Genomic DNA, 16,553 nt, shown 5'->3' on the forward strand with positions numbered 1-16,553 from the left:
AGTGAACCCAGGAACATTATCAGAGGAACACATCCGAAATGAATAATCATCTAAATGGATGAGATGGGTTGAGATGCAAAACGCCAGTAGAGCCCTACACACTGAATAATCAGTCAAATGTTGCCTTTTTGACAAGAAAACCCTCTCAACATATCTAGTTATTCATGAAAAGGTGCAGCCCATAGTACTAAATAAACAGTCTCTGTGCCTTATTCATGATTTGAAGATTTAAACTAGCAGCCATAATCCACTGATCCACTACAGCCCCTACATCCGTTTGGTTGATAAGATATTTTTAAATCATTATACGACAGCATGAGGAAGGTAGATGGAGGTTCTACACTGATGTGACTTCAGAATAATAGAAACAAAGCTAGAAAAACCCCATAGGGGCTCAGTTTAGTCAGTAAGTATTCAAGCTGGCCATGTGTGCTGAAGGTGGAGGTAAAGAACACCAGCTCCACTTCTCCAGAGGCTCCTAGAGGGAAGGTTTCTCTTATGGTTCCCTAGACCAGACACTCATCATGACTTGTTTTAGAATTACTCCCTCAGACCTAGGGCTGTAATACAAAATGAAAGTTCCTGAATTGTTCTTTGTTTGACGTATGATTCTAGCAGAAACCTTTCATTGGTATAGAACCTCTACATTACATGAAAATTCTTTAAATGGTTTCAAAAGCTTTTATACCAATAAGGATTTTTCCTAAAAGTGTACCTCTGAGCCAAGAACTGTTTAGGAAAAATCTTTATATAAAATGTACTTGATGTGCACTTCACACTGAGTCCATTGAAAGATTAATTTGGGAACTGAAAGTAGTTCTTCTGTGGGATTTATTTTATAAAGAGTTTACTTATTATGTGGTGCCACCACTAGATTTTATTATCTCTAGTGAAAAAACATTAAACCCACCACAGTTGTGCCCAGTAGTTATTAAATTGCACTCCTGCCAATTAACACTGCACTGTAACATCTTGCTTTTGGAACCAAATGTATTACAAAATGCTAAGGCTCAGAGAAAATAAATGCCTCCCACCCTCATTATCAAATTACAATGACCTGTTTTCATTGGCAGTGCCTGGGCCTGCACAGGCGTGTAATGTGTGGACCGCCAAACACAGCACTTTGAGGAAACTGACTATCCAGCCTCTGGCCGAGGGGGACAGGGGATCTCCTCATGTGAAACTGGACATGTACAAAATGTACAGATGATCAAGCGCTAGATTTGTTGGTCGTTAAACTGGAACGGACCTGAAGGTGCCCGTCATGTTACATGTCAAAGCCAGTCGGATATTCTCTTGGATTTCACACTTGGAGAATACAACCCTGCCTGTCCTTCACGTCACTACAGTTCACTTACAGTGGCATTGTAAGTGTCTCAGCAAGGTACAAAATGCCAGAGATAAAAGACAAAAAGGAAGGAACTATGTCTCACATTTCAAAACAATTGTTTCCCCTTAGAGAATGACTGATTATGTTATCAAAACATGTTATATACATATATATATATATGTATGTATGTATATATATATATATATATATATATATATATATATATATATATATGTATGTATGTATATATATATGTATGTATATATATATATATGTATGTATGTATGTATGTATGTATATATAATAATAGGGTTAATTACATTATGATGAAATATGTTTCCCTGCCATCATGTAAACACTCCAAGGAGTGCACTGTACATATCTTTCTGAAATAAAGCAGTGCTATATTGCTAGCCTTTGACTCAGACACCTTTGCCAGACGTAGCTGAATAATCCAGACATGCAGTTCCTTTTTTTGGCATATCGCTCTGCAGGAGTCCAGGTTCTCAATACATGAAGGAGCTGGCCTTTTTTTTAACTGGAGGTCAACATCTCCAGACTTGAAAGTCCATCCTTTGTTTTGAGCGTTTTGTGGACATGCTGTCATGACTCAGTGTCAAGCTTTAATGATGGGCTTGATAGAAGGAATCAAAGATCTCTCAAACCTGGGCATTTCCAGGCCACTCTGTGGGATGCTAGGTGATTGGGGAGAGTGCTTTGAAGCAACTTGTTGGATGGAGATCCATTAATGTAAAACATTTCAGTTTTCAAAGTGCTTTATTTAAGCTTGGAGTAGCTTGGCCCCTCAGGAGCCAAGATGTTCTTAAGAATGTTCTCTCTGTCAGTTTACTCTGAGAGGAGGTGAGTTAACTGGCCTTCCTCCCACTGATAGAAATCAAATATTCGTCTATCTGGAACATCCTTTCTCTAAAGGAGAAGGGGGTAAATATTTTCTTATATATAAACTTTCCTGTAGCATTAGCATATTTAATATAGGGAAACAATTATGGATGCTGATTGTGTCATTCTTGTTTTTTTTTTTTGTTTGTTTTTTTTTTTGTTTTTTTTAAAGGTTACAAATGCAGATTATCGAAAGACAGCAGTAGTACCCCATGGAGCTTTTCTTTGGATGATGTGAGGCTAAAGTTCAGATAAAGGATCCATCATACAACAGATTTATGGGTCTTGAATTATGGATACATAGTCCAATAGCCTTCTTCGATTTACAGTGCTTTCCTCTGTTTCTGGCTTACCATTTGGAAATCTGATTATAAAAAAGTAAAGCAAGAATGAATACTATAACATGTTTTAAAAATGTAATAAATAAATAAATAAATAAATAACACAAATTAAAAATTGATATAACCTAATTAAAGATTAGATCATCTTTTGCAGCACAGAACATCATAGTTAATTATTTTTTGGACAATGGATATTCACTTTTTCTGTTAAACGATGTTCAAATACTATTCTGTGTGAGCTATAAATAATCTTGTGTGTATGCATAAGAAAACATGAGGTTTACAGCCAGTCATGTGAAAAATGAGAAGTCGAGCAGGTTAAATCAAAAAGAAATCGTACTATGTAAATATGTTGGAAGTAAAGAAATTATAAACATCGCTTCAAGGCTGTCAGCACTGCTACCATGTTACTACTTATTGGAGTACTAAGTGCTTTATATTCTTCTTATCTATGTCTTCTCCACTAAAAAGGGGAATTTACTGATGACTTAAGTGTCACAGGAAGAAAAAAATGCACCTCAAGTAGACCAGGAATGGTCCACCTCTGTCAGGAGGCTGTCACTGATTTTTTTCAAGATCATTGGTTCATGATCCCAAGTCCCAACCTTAACCTGCCCTGAACTAGTTTGAGTGGGCAGCTTAAATTAGCATGGTTATGTAGCCCACTAATAAGTGATCTATAATGAGACAGAAAATACAGGTCAAATGACCCCAAGCTCCTGATTTGATGTGTTAGAGTAGGTGTGTTTAATGGACTAGAGGAAAGAATGTCAGAACTAGTTTGTTCTTTGATAATTTGGGGTTTTTATTAAGCACTGTCCAAAAGTCAAAATTGAGGCCACTTTTCAGTATTTCTGAGGAGATTAGGTATAAGATAATGCATGTGCATAAGGAAGAGGGAAGTCAAAAGAAAAGAAGTAAAAATCCTGATATTTCAAAGAACTAGAGTTAATAATAAATGAAAAGATACAGGAAATGGCTCTCCTAACAACTATGCAAGGCTTGATAAACCACCAGAACTGTAACCATCAGATGAACAGTAGAAGCATTCAGATACCAAGCTCCACTCTTGCGTCAGATCTGAAAAAAAATCCACATTTTCTGTCCATCCTTCCGTGTTAAGAACGCAACTCGGTGCAATGTGCCTGAAGGATGTGTGGCTGTCAGAAAGCTATTAAAAAGACCTCAACATCATTGAATGCATTTGGGGTTAATTGGATTGTGAGAAGCAGAAAGAGCAACCAAATTTTAAGACTGAACTTTGGAGATGTGGATTCCTCTAAAAAAAAAAATGAAAGTAAGTGTCCTGAAAGGACTGGAAGCTGTAATAAAGGCAAAGGGTGGACACAGTAAAAATTATTGAAGCTTCTGTGTAATTTTCTGTGATATACTGTATATCAATTCTGCTTATGTAATAAACTTGACTTGTGCTGTAGACTGGACTGCAGTGAGACTTTTAACCTGAGCTTATGGTATGGGGACTTGGCATATATGTTTTTGTCTGTATGTGAGGTGTGAAGATGATCTGGCCCGAGGAACTCCTCATTCAGGTTCTATTAACCTCTGATCTTTGTTCCACCACCTCCTTTTTCTACTGCTCCCTTGCCTGCATGCAGAAACCAGGCTAATCACCAGCAGACCCTGTTGGCCTGCTCGCTCTCCCAGCTCTCGTCTGATCTAAGCTGACAACTCCTAAGCTACCGTTTCCTCATACTGTGTAACTCGGACCACATTTCCTCCTGGACAGAGCTGCATGTTCAGCTCAGTAGAGACCCATTTCCCTGCCCCACTGCTCTGCACTGGGGCTACATCTGGTTTGAATCTCCTGGCGTGTGCTGCTGTGTCACTGTTAGGCTCTAGTTCTTGGCTTTAGCTTTGATTCTTCCTCCTCTCCCTCTTTGCATTTCCTGTGTGTGTCTATGTATGTGTGTAACTTCTTTGGGAAAAGGGTGTGAGGATGTTTGGACTTGTGCTTTATGGTCTTGAGTGCCTTTGCTTCATTGAGGATGATCCCTTTTGCTTGGATTTGTTCTGTTTTGTAATCCCAGACGCCAGCAGCTCTTTCCTCTGTAAATTGGTGAAATTTTGGCCATTGATGTGTCTTAATCAGTGATCAGTGCTTTTTGTTCCTTGAAGAACAGTTATAAATAAATCCTGGAAATAGTCTTCCAGGATGTGTGCCTCAATTATCTTCACCTTTGTGAGCATTTCACAATCACTGAATGCCCAACTGAGTTGTCTGTTGTTCTGGCGATATGTACATGTCTGTTATAGTCAGTTCCTGGGACTGTGAAATAAAATGAAATAAATTGCCTCGAAATCTTTTCATATGAACAGATGAATCATGTATTTTACAATTCAGCCTTCATCTGGCCCATTATGCTTGTATTTTGTCCTTGAATGGTGTATTTACAGTTGGGTCATGCTGACCAACCCTCAGTGCGAGTCATTTGCGGTTATGTTTAGTATGTAACAGGTCAGAGCACCTGACTCTATTACCAAGGGTCTTCTTTGACACTACAAAAGTGGATATTTTTAAATGAAATCACACTAAATGTGCTCCATACATCTAATATTTCCCATTAAGTGACTGATTTGAATATTAAGATTTTTCAAGCTGTTTCTCAGTTCTTTTTAACTTTGATTTTGTCTAGTTAAATTAGGTTACTTCACTGGAAGAGTTTTACTTGTTTTAAGAAATAATCCTTAAAATTCCACAAGTAAAAAATGTGAGAATAGATTGAATGATCTTAAAATATTATTACCTCAAGTGAAAAAAGTATGTGAAATGCTTATAAAAACAGAAAACAGTGGTAAATCCACTCCATTCAAAGGCATGATGTTTAATGTTTTGCCACATCAGCTTCATTGTTTTTTTGTAAATATATCATTGTGCTGAAATGCCTGCAGTAGTTCCAAAAAAGTTGGCGCTTGGAGCAATTTAAGACTAGAAACATTGGGAAATGTTTAGTAAATACCTAATATAGGAGTATGTTGTCATTCTTGGGTACCAAAGGGGCATCCAGGGACAGACTAGTCTTTTAAGAGCAAAAATGTTCAGAAGATACCCTAAATAGGAGAGTGTTGTCATTCTTGGGTATCAAAGGGGTATCCAGGGACAGACTAATCCTTTATGAGCAAAAATGGGTCAAGATTTGATTAAGGACAGCATTCTTCAATAAGCATGTCAAGCATATATATATATATATATATATATATATATATACACTGCTCAAAAAAATGAAGGGAACACTTAAACAACACAATATAACTCCAAGTAAATCAAACTTCTGTGAGATCAAACTGTCCACTTAGGAAGCAACACTGATTGACAATCAATTTCACACTCTGTTGTGCAAATGGAATAGACAACAGGTGGAAATTATTGGCAATTAGCAAGACACAATAAAGGAGTGGTTCTGCAGGTGGGGACCACAGACCACTCAGTACATATGCTTTCTGGCTGATGTATTGGTCACTTTTGAATGTTGGTGGTGCTTTCACACTCGTGGTAGCATGAGACGGACTCTACAACCCACACAAGTGGCTCAGGTAGTGCAGCTCATCCAGGATGGCACATCAATGCAAGCTGTGGCAAAAAGGTTTGCTGTGTCTGTCAGCGTAGTGTCCAGAGGCTGGAGGTGCTACCAGGAGACCTCTGCTACCTCTGCCTTTGTGCAAGGAGGAACAGGAGGAGCACTGCCAGAGCCCTGCAAAATGACCTCCAGCAGGTCACAAATGTGCATGTGTCTGCACAAACGGTTAGAGACCGACTCCATGAGGATGGTATGAGGGCCCGACGTCCACAGATAGGGGTTGTGCTCACAGCCCAACACCGTGCAGGATGCTTGGCATTTGCCAGAGAACACCAGGATTTGCAAATTCGCCACTGGTGCCCTGTGCTCTTCACAGATGAAAGCAGGTTCACGCTGAGCACATGTGACAGATGTGACAGAGTCTGGAGACGCTGTGGAGAACGATCTGCTGCCTGCAACATCCTTCAGCCTGACTGGTTTGGCAGTGGGTCAGTAATATATTTTTAAGGGACACCTATGCTTATTTTAGCATGACAAAGCTAATCTACATTCTGCACATTACAACAGCTGCATAATGAGAGAGTGCAGTGCTAGACTGGCCTGGCTGCAGTCCCAATCTGTCTCCCACTGAAAAAGTATTGTGTGCTACTGAAATGAAACTGAAGACCAGTGGTGCACAGTAACTAAGTAAATGTAATTTGTTACTGTACTTACGTAGTTTTTTTTCTGGATCTGTACTTTACTTAAGTATTTCCATTTTGGGCAACTTTTTACTTTCACTCCACTACATTTCAAAGTCAAATATCTTACTTTTTACTCCACTACATTTTGAGAAATCTGTCCTTCCTTTTGGTTTTTGGGTGTATAAAAATGTAACATGTCAAAACAAAAGAAGTGCAAAGCAAGAACACCAATAACCTAACCTGTAAATAGACCACAATATAGAAATATGTACACATATGCAGTTGTGACTGGCATGTTTCTTTCTTTCTGAATTCGTACAAACACTTTCATTTTATAGTAAATTAGTTTCGGTTAGTTTGTTTATGACCAGAGACCTACAGGTCAGTATAGTAAAGGAAAACCTCTTTGCGATCCTGAGTTTAAAGCAAGTTTTTATTCAACTTGTAACTAATTTACAAGGTTATCTTAAACTGAAACCTTGCTTGTTTGTAAAAATTCATTTCAGAGCCACTTGGTTCTGCCTGATTGGAACTGTTTACCTTAAGTGTTTTGTGCTTAAGATCATTTTAATAGACGTCAGCGTCACTAATTAATGACATTCTATGGAAAGACTGGTTTACCAAGAGAGACACTGGAGGATTTTCACCTAAAATGAGTTCATGAAGCAAGTCTTGTTGCAAAAATGATAACAGGACATCAGAGACATAATTAATCTTTTAGTACTTTTACTTTTGATACTTAAGTACATTTGAAGCCAAATACTTTTGTACTGTAAGTTGAGCTCTAGAGTAAGGACTTCTACTTTTACTGGAGCAATATTTTACCTTGAGTATCTCTACTTTAACTCAAGTACATGATTTGTGTACTTCGTCCACCTCTGCTGAAGACTTGCTTAACAGAAGAATGGCCAAAATTTATTCTTTCAAAACAAGCTCAGTTGAGTCTTCAGTCTTCAGTATTATTAAATACTGTTAAAAGGAGAGGTGGTGTAACACAATGATAAACATACTCCTGTTTCAACATTTGGGAACATCCATCCATTTTCTAAGCCGCTTCTCCGTCAGGGTCGCGGGAGCCTATCCCAGCAGTCTTCGGGTGGAAGGCAGGATACACCCTGGACAGGTCGCCAGTCCATCGCAGGGCAGACAGACAGACAGTCACTCACACACTCACACCTAGGGGCAATTTAGCATGTCCAATTGGCCTGACTGCATGTCTTTGGACTGTGGGAGGAAACCGGAGAACCCGGAGGAAACCCACGCAGACACGGGGAGAACATGCAAACTCCACACAGAGAGGACCCTGGCCGCCCGGCCGGGGAATCAAACCCAGGCCCTCCTCGCTGTGAGGCGATAGCGCTACCCACCACGCCACCGTGCCGCCCATTTGGGAACATGTTGCATGCAAATTAAAAATAGTTAAAAAAAAAAAAATCAAGTATAGTATTTTTAAATTCTCAAGCCCATATATATATATATATATATATATATATATATATATATATATATATATATATATATATATATATATATATATATATATATATATATATATATATATATAGTGAGAGAGAGAGAGAGAGAGAGAGAGAGACTCTATTCAATAGGGTATACTGTCTTCCGCCCAAGGATAGGCTTCAGCAGCCCCCCCGTGACCCTGAGGGAGAAGCAGCTTAGAAAGTGTGTGTGTGTCTATTCAAGATCATTTATTATGCCACAATAGATTTTTTGCAGTGAAGTACTGGCTTGTGTCCCCTGTGCAGGCAGCAGCACGGGAAACGATCCCAAAGATACTGGCAGAGCTGAATCTGGGGCGTACAGAGAAGTGCGTACGGGTGAACTCCGTGTCCAGCGGTCTGGCTGAAGCTGACCTGGAGGTCATTCTGCAGGCAGAGGTCCTGCCCCCAGCACTCATGCTGCCAAAGGTGGAGGACACTGGAGAAGTGCAGTGGGTGAGTGCACACAACAGATCAGTGCAGCACCCAGAACAAGCTTTCCAGCATTGCTTTTCCAGCATTGCTGAGTGAACCAACTTTATAAATCAAGGAGACAGCGTGAGTGATGGTAAAAATGTGCATGATACAGAAAAAAGGTAGACATCTTGACTTTTGAGAGAATAATTAAAATACCAACTCAGAAGAAAGTTTCAGAACTTACAGCTGTCCAGCTAGGAAAAGACAAGGAGAGCAGGCACCTGTAACAAAGCCAAAAGTTGTTCATGAAGTGTAGTATTAAAGTCCCAGCTGTGGAAGCAGATTTAAAAATGTCCACAGTAAGTCCATATTGAAATTTTGATAAATAGAGTGTGAAAAGAGAAGACCTGAAGACCATCATTAGCTTACCAAATAGGAGTTGAATGAATATTTTTGTGAAGTTTATGGTTTAAAGTAAAAGAACATAGTTAGCCCATGTAGGAATCTGGAGCAACAAGGAGCCTTTTATGTCATTATACTTACAGATAGATAAGTGAAAAATAATGGACATGTGTGGTGGTTAGTCAGCACATTGTGTTAAAGAATACCTTTGGCTAATAGATTAATTCCAGGTTTGTTTTAAAGCTGTGGAAAAGACAGAATACATTAGCATATCTTGAAACCAAAGTAACTGGCTGTGATAAAAGCCCTTTATCCCTTCTTTATTTTCTGTAATACTGCATATTTGTCAAGGTGAATGTTTTTAGACCTTTGATCAAAATGTTACATAAGACTAAGATAACCTTTTCAAACACAAAACATATTTTAAATTATTAAATTTATTTGAGGGGTAAAGTTTGTACAACATGGAAATCACCTGCAGGAGAAAGTAGTTGCCCCCTTAGTTACTCGAGCAACTGATTAGTAGGTCAGTGGTCATGACAAGAAAGAGATTGGGCAAAATTATTTTTTGTGGAAGAACAGCATTAGTGCTCATATCACTGTTGCAGAAAAGCTGTTGGGCAAGACTTTTGGGGAAATATTCTATGCGCAGGTTAGTCTGAAGTGTAACTTTGTGGACAACACTGTAAAGCAAGTTCAACATTTCTCAATAGGACATTGTAAGAAGGTATGGTAATGTTTTGCTGTCTGTGATCTGGAGTTGATGCGGTCATGCAGCAAGTCAGTGATCCTAAACAGAAAAGCAAATCTAAATCTGCGTGGCTAAAAAGAGACAAAATTAATGTTTTGTATTGCCCTTATTAAAGTCTTGACTCGGACCCAGTGGAGATGCTTTGGCAGGGCCTCAAATGAGCAGTTTGTGTTCAGAAATTTAGCAGTACATCTGAACTAAGCCAGACCTTTATTACAGGTTTCAAACTCTTCTAAAACAATGTGAAAGGCTGATGTCAAATAATAGGAAATGTTGGTTGCAGTTAGTGCTGCTAGATGTCATAATACAAGATATTACTTATAAGAGGGCAATTATTTTTTTCACAGGCGTGATTTGACTTGTTGGATAGCTTTACATTTTTCTTGTATTTTGTTATTTCTTTCTATTTATAATGTATGAGGTCCACTTATAATGTTTGTCAGTTTATGTACCAGTAAATAGTTCTAATGCTCCTTGTGATGTCAGTGTGAATGGGTGAAAAATTGCTTTAGGCTGAATAGGTGAATGTGTAAATGTGTTGGTTTTGTGTGACATCGCTGAAACAATGAATTTCAGACAAGCTGTTTTTGCACTGTATGGACTAGTAAGTGAATGGTATGTTTTGAAATGTTTACATACTACATTAAACCCTTTTATTTAATAAAAGTGAAGAAAATTCTGTTCTCCATGATGAGGGCTGAATTCAGTTTTCCAAAAAATACAAAAGCATTTGCTGTTTTAAATATGCAATAAAAGGAGAAATCAAGACAGGGCTAATACTCATACATGGCATGATAAGTAATATTATGTCTAGTGAGGTTGACTTTTGTACAATTTTTCATAACAGTAGATTTAGGTAACATCAATCTAGCACAGTGTTGAGCTGAAAGACTAAGCCTAGCATAATACGAAAAATGAAGACCTAAAAATACCCATGACATTTTCCTCGTCATCTTTAAAGAACACTCTGATCGCTCCATACATAACTGCTTTAGGAAAAAGAAAACCTCAAAGCAAGAATAACAAATTTTCACTTTTAAAGGGAGACAGACTCAATCCCTGTAGCCTGACTCAGAGAGAGATGTGCTGTTTTTCTTGAGCCAAAGCCAAGAAACAGATGACCTTTTGAAACCGACCTCATGTGAGATGTGACACAAAATATGTCGACCTCAGCCTCTGAAAATCTGAACCCCTTAGAAAACATTCTTGGTGGCTAGATGCAGTGATATTTTGAATAGCAGTATAAGAAATATCAAAGTGATGGACTGCAGTGTGGATTAAGCTTTTAAGGCCCAGTAGGCCTTAAACTCATTCGTTAAGCACAGTTTTGGCTGGATGACTGGATGCAGTAGCCTGTGCTAGTACTGACACAGCAACACCAAGCTGGACTTCAAGGCCAACAGACCATGTGGCTCTCTATAAAGCCCTCAACACGGATGCCGCTCCCTCTCAGGTCAGGAGACAGTGACATCATTAAACGGCCTTATTTCCTGATTATCTCCATATGTGTCCCGGGGGTGGAGAGACGTCTTCTGGCTGTCTCTCTGTCTGTCCATCAGAGGAGACTTGCTGGACAAGTCTCTTCTGATGGACAGACGGACAACTCTGGGCTCTCACAGGCCCCCCCCAAGCCTCAGCATAGCAGCTCCCACAAAAAACCCAACCCCCCCCCCCAACTTACCTATGCCAAATCTGCAGCATTCAGCTGCTCCACATGCCTCCTGAAAAGACCTGAAAGGAGTCACAATGTCTTAACTAGGTGGAGGAAGGGAGTGAGAGCAAGAGAGTTGGAAGGAGGGGGCCTCAGTCTGTAGCTCACAGCTAGTCCAGGCCAGAAGCAGGAAGTTTTTAACTAGTGGTTTTAATTTGTGCTCATATATTTCCTGGGCTGCTCTCTGTTTCTTGCCTTTTTAATTGCCGACAGGTGCTCCTCTCACTCTCTCTATCGCCCTGTTCCAAGATTTTTCCACCCTCTGAATTTCTTCTTCCAAATAATATTTCCTCACTCACTGTAAGCCTCCTGACATGCTTGGGTCAGGCTATCAAAAAAGAGAAAAGGGTTTGAGAGACAGTTGACCAGTTGGTTTATGCAGTCTTTGATCAGTTTTACTTTATATGTTTTGAAGGTTGTCACTGTCATATCAGAATCTCTTTCCAGCATTTTGGTTTTTGTTTTCTTTTACATCATTTGAAAATGCTTGAAAATGCAAGAGAAATTATGTTAGAAATCTTGCTACATTAATGGACATATAAGAAAGGTTTTTCCTTGTATTGTATAATTACATTTCCAATGATACAGAACTACTTGAATGATTCCCCTTCATTTTCATAACTCTTGATTAAAGAGCTGATTATAATGTCAGCAGATTTCATTTCGAGCAGAGGGTATTCATGTGAGTGCAGAAAATGAATGACTGTTTACAGTGGTGATAAGAACCAAAGGTAACAATGTCTACAACACAAATATAGCAATTTTATTAGCTATCCAAAACCACCAGTGAATCTATGTGTGTCTTCATGAGTTTTCATATTCAAAGTTCAAGTCATAAATCTGAAATTGTGTTTTCCTTTTGGTCTGTTTTGCCTTACAACGCACTACATGTATGCCTCCACCATGAATATGTTAAAAAATATTATATTATATTAAATATTAAAATAAATAGAAATATATATTTAGTCAAAACCGTATGTCATCTTGGGTATCAAGCAGCATATTTATAACCTTTGATGTAATTACTTTGTCTGATGTAGCTTTAAGAGGCATTAAACACTTTTGACTTCCAGCTTCCGTCATCGCCACTGTGAACAATTCTGACTTGGTGAGTTTCTCTACAAAGCACCATTTCTCATCAGACGACTCTAAACAACGTATTTTACATATTAACAGTTTAATAATGTATACATTTTGAAAGTGAAAAATAGATGGTGGTTCCGTTAAACAAACTCCAATAGTTTTAATTAAACAGTCCTTTACTGACTTATATTAAGCATTGCTTACCAATCAACAATAGTAATAAGTTCACAGTGTGTGTGTGTGTGAGTGTGTGTGTGTGAGAGAGAGAGAGAGAGAGAGAGAGAGAGAGAGAGAGAGCAGTCAGTCTGAATCTGAGAGAGGGAGAGAGAAGCATTTTGTTCTGTGCGGATGTGTAGACGTATCCTCTGCACATGCCTGCCCAGAGCCCAGCTCATAGCCTCAGCAGGGTGCGGGAGATTGCGAGTGGTGCAGGACGTCATGTAGCACTGACCTGACATGGGCCTGCTGCTTTGAAAGTGACGAGAGAGAGAAAGACAGAAAGACATTAAAGGAGTGTCTCTCTTTCTCTCTTCCTCCTACCCTCTATATCTCTACACAGGTGTACTTACTGACTGCCCTCAGTACCTCATTATTATCCACTGCTAAAAATAAACAATTCAGACTAGAGCAGTTTAACATTTACAGCAATGCAAGTTTTAGATGTGTTCAACATATTGTCTCAGAAGATATGTTTAATTCATTTTCAAACTGTTTGGAAATGGCTGCAGTTCTTGTAAATGAGCGTCACTGACTGTACTTCTTAGCCTAGCATGTTGTTCTAACATGGTTAACAGGGCTGTTTCTGAACATTTTGGGGCACTTGACAATATCCTACTTGGCCATATTAAACTTGTTGTTTTGTATACAAGAAAGAAAAATAATAAGTCATGTTCTCTTAATGAATTCTTGGGTAAACAACAGAACAATACATACAAGTGAATTAGATGCTTTAAAAAACAAAATAGTCAAAGAAAGCAGTATGACCTAATGGTTATCACTCCATGTGGCTGACTGGGCTTTGATTCTCTGCCTGGGCAAGCACATCATGCTAAGTTAATCTTGGGCAAGTCTCCTAACACTACAGTTGACCTACCTCTGTAACATGGTTAAACTGTAAGTAGCTCTGTATAAGGGCATCTGCCAAATGCATAAATGTAAATAAATAAATAAAACGACAATATAGGCATCGATGATATGATGTAATATATTGTATCATGATTTATGCCACATTGTGTCACAAGACGCTTCCCTAAATATGTAGTGTTTTTTTCTTAGTACTTAAAGAACGCTGGCCAGCTGCATGTTTCAATACAAAAAGAGCATAAGCTGTTCTGTTTAATTAAATTTAGTGCAGTATGTGACAGATTGGATAAAAAATAAATGTGCTCAAACTTGTTGATTTTCTAAAATCTAAATATGTGTTTCGTGAAAATGTCTTGAGGTATCTTGATGCTATTTTTTTGTATAAGTGGTATGTGCATCGTTCATTCACCATTTATACTATGGAAATAAAATGCTTCTAAATCTGTCTCTCTCTCCTCTTTTCTATGTTTCTTGTGTTTCTATGTGTGATTAGAAACTTGCTAACTGCTCTTCAGGGGCTTGGAGTACTCCAACCTGATTATGGCTCTCCTCCTCCTCCTCCTCCTCCTCCTCCTGTCCTCTGCCGTCAGGCCTCAAATCCCTCTACTGTTTATCTTCCTCTTCTTTTCTCCACCTAGCTTAGCAGAGGAACCTCCACACTGATTTGTTGCTAAAAGACGGACTTACTTGTTTCCCTTTGTGTGAAAATCTTTTGCTCTCCCTTTCTCTTTCCTTTCTCTTGACTTGTTTGACTGACAAGGCTTATTGGACTATAACAGGCGTAACTCCGTCCCCTTTGTCTGATGACAATCCTCCTGCAAATTCGGAGCTGCGTGCATTCTTTAGCCACCACACCATTGGGTATGCACCAGCTTCTGAAAAGGTCCGACTCTCTGCTTTTCCCTTTATCTCTCTCTCTGTCTCTCTCTCTCTCTCTCTCTCTCTCTCTCGTGCGCGCTTATATTCCCCTTCCCCCTTCAGTTGAAATGAGCACTTCACCAGGCCGGAAACATTTAATCTGGCTCTCTTTTGAAGAAAATTAATTGAAACTTGTCCACTCGCCGCCCTTTTTTCACCACAGCTCTCCTTGTCCCATGATCACTTTCTCTTCAATCTCAGGCTTTTTTCTTCTCACTATCTGGCCACTGAAGTATGGGCAAATGCAGCTCTTATTGAAGACTTGGTGCTTTTTTCCTCTTCTTTCTTCTTCTTCTTCAAGAAATGCTGAAAAAAGGAGTAGAAGGGTCAGCTCACGTAGAGCCATTGACCTACCAGAAAAGCCTTTTTCTTTTCCAACCTGGGAACAGTATTATTGCTTAAGCACCATTGAGGAAAATCAGGAGATCCCCCAGCTGAATAAGTATTGAATAGAGGCTGCCTCTCCATACACTTCACCATCATAAAGTCATAGGCTATACCTGTAATTTGTTGCCACTACTCGACATTGTAATAACCCACTCAATCATGGTGCCTGTGTTGTGAACTGTTTTGATTCCAAGCTTTTTATTTCCTCTCGAGGGCCATATAAACTCTTCATCCCTGCCACCTGCAATTAACGTGCAGAATGCCAGGGCAGTGGCAAGAAAACGGGGTAGGGGTGGGAGAGGGGAAGTGTGTCGACACTAGGGCGCAGTGCCTGGTTGGGAACACAGCCCTCTCTCGGCATTCGGGGAAATATTATGCTAAGCCCTCGGCGTTAGTTTTTATGTTGCCATAGCAGCGTTGCTCCTGCAGGGTTGTGACCTCAGATGATTACAGTACAAAGCTTATTGGGTCTTGAAAACCCCTTTGAAGATGAAAAGGCTTTGATGGTTTATATTTATGCAAATCTCTCAGATATGATTTATCCTACTGAGATTGAATGGGGAGATGATTAAAATTCTCCCCATTAGAAAAAAAATCCCTCAATGAAGCCGTATTCTTTGAGCTAATAAAACAAGCATGCATGGGATATTTTTATCTTTATTTGGGGAGGAAGAAAAAAAAAATAGGCTGGACTTACCTGGGTTATTTTGATCCTCAGTCCCCAGTGTGTGAAAGAGAGGGGACAGGGAATTACACATTTCTCCTATGAGTTTTTCTCTCTCTCTCTTTTTCTCCCTCCACCCTGTCTCCTTTTTTCTCTCTTTTTTTTAAACTGGCTTTGAAAGGAAATATCTGACGGAGGGTGCTTTTGTGTGTTTCCAGATGATAGATTTTGGAATTCGGGCTACCCCACTGGCAGTGCACAGCTAGCTGTGAACTGGTCTGTTGGAAAAAATTGGAATGCTTTGGTCTTCAAAGAACTAAACTTCATTTTAAAGCCTTCTTAGGTAAGCTTAAATATTAGTGGGAAAAACGCAGGAGAATGAAAGGCTGGGAGAAGTGTCACATCACACCCTGATTGTCACACGTCTCGCTGGTCCGTCTGCCCGGGGAGGCTTGGAAAGAAAAAAAAAAACACGCATAATGCCAAAATGAAATGCACTCCCAGAAAGCCTAAATCTTGTCCCTTGGCTTTTCATTTTCCCTCTTTTCTCTCTCTAAAGACGCACTGGAACATGTAGTATGTCTTGAGGGGACTTGCGAAGCAGCCGTTAGTCCGAGGCCCCAAGAGTGAATGAATACTGTTGCGTTTCTAAAAAGGAAAAAAAAAGCATATAACTCTCAATTCTAAACCCTGACTCAGGATATTTTTTTCTTCTCAGATTTAATTGGATGTCTGTCACATGTAATGTGCCATCAGTTTGAACATGATTAAAAGGATTTTTTTTTTAAGAGTTCAAATGCTGATGTCAGACAGGCTATGAAACTCCCCACAATAACGAACAATTTCCTCTT

The 16,553-nt window shown here is 39.2% G+C and overlaps 1 protein-coding gene and 1 long non-coding RNA gene across 4 annotated transcripts in view; one reads left to right on the forward strand and one right to left on the reverse strand.

Moving 5' to 3' along the window:
* Positions 1–16,553, forward strand: part of clybl (citrate lyase beta like) — a 100,153-nt gene that overhangs the window by 71,208 nt on the left and 12,392 nt on the right. For all 3 annotated transcript variants that reach the window (XR_005130349.1, XR_001857745.2, XM_017695178.2), the window contains exon 3: positions 8,554–8,742. Coding sequence is in view for 1 of the 3 variants with exons in the window: in XM_017695178.2 (XP_017550667.1) it covers positions 8,554–8,742 (189 nt within the window). In the remaining 2 variants the exon portion in view is untranslated. The remainder of the gene's footprint in view (positions 1–8,553; positions 8,743–16,553) is intronic.
* The window catches only part of LOC119263552, a 33,198-nt gene continuing 29,184 nt past the window's right edge, over positions 12,540–16,553 (reverse strand). The window contains exons 2-3 of the long non-coding RNA XR_005130350.1: positions 15,736–16,350; positions 12,540–14,957 (exon numbers count right to left, since the gene is read on the reverse strand). This is a non-coding gene — a long non-coding RNA (uncharacterized LOC119263552). The remainder of the gene's footprint in view (positions 14,958–15,735; positions 16,351–16,553) is intronic.

Source organism: Pygocentrus nattereri, chromosome 6 (assembly GCF_015220715.1).
Source record: "Pygocentrus nattereri isolate fPygNat1 chromosome 6, fPygNat1.pri, whole genome shotgun sequence".
Lineage (NCBI taxonomy): Eukaryota > Metazoa > Chordata > Actinopteri > Characiformes > Serrasalmidae > Pygocentrus > Pygocentrus nattereri.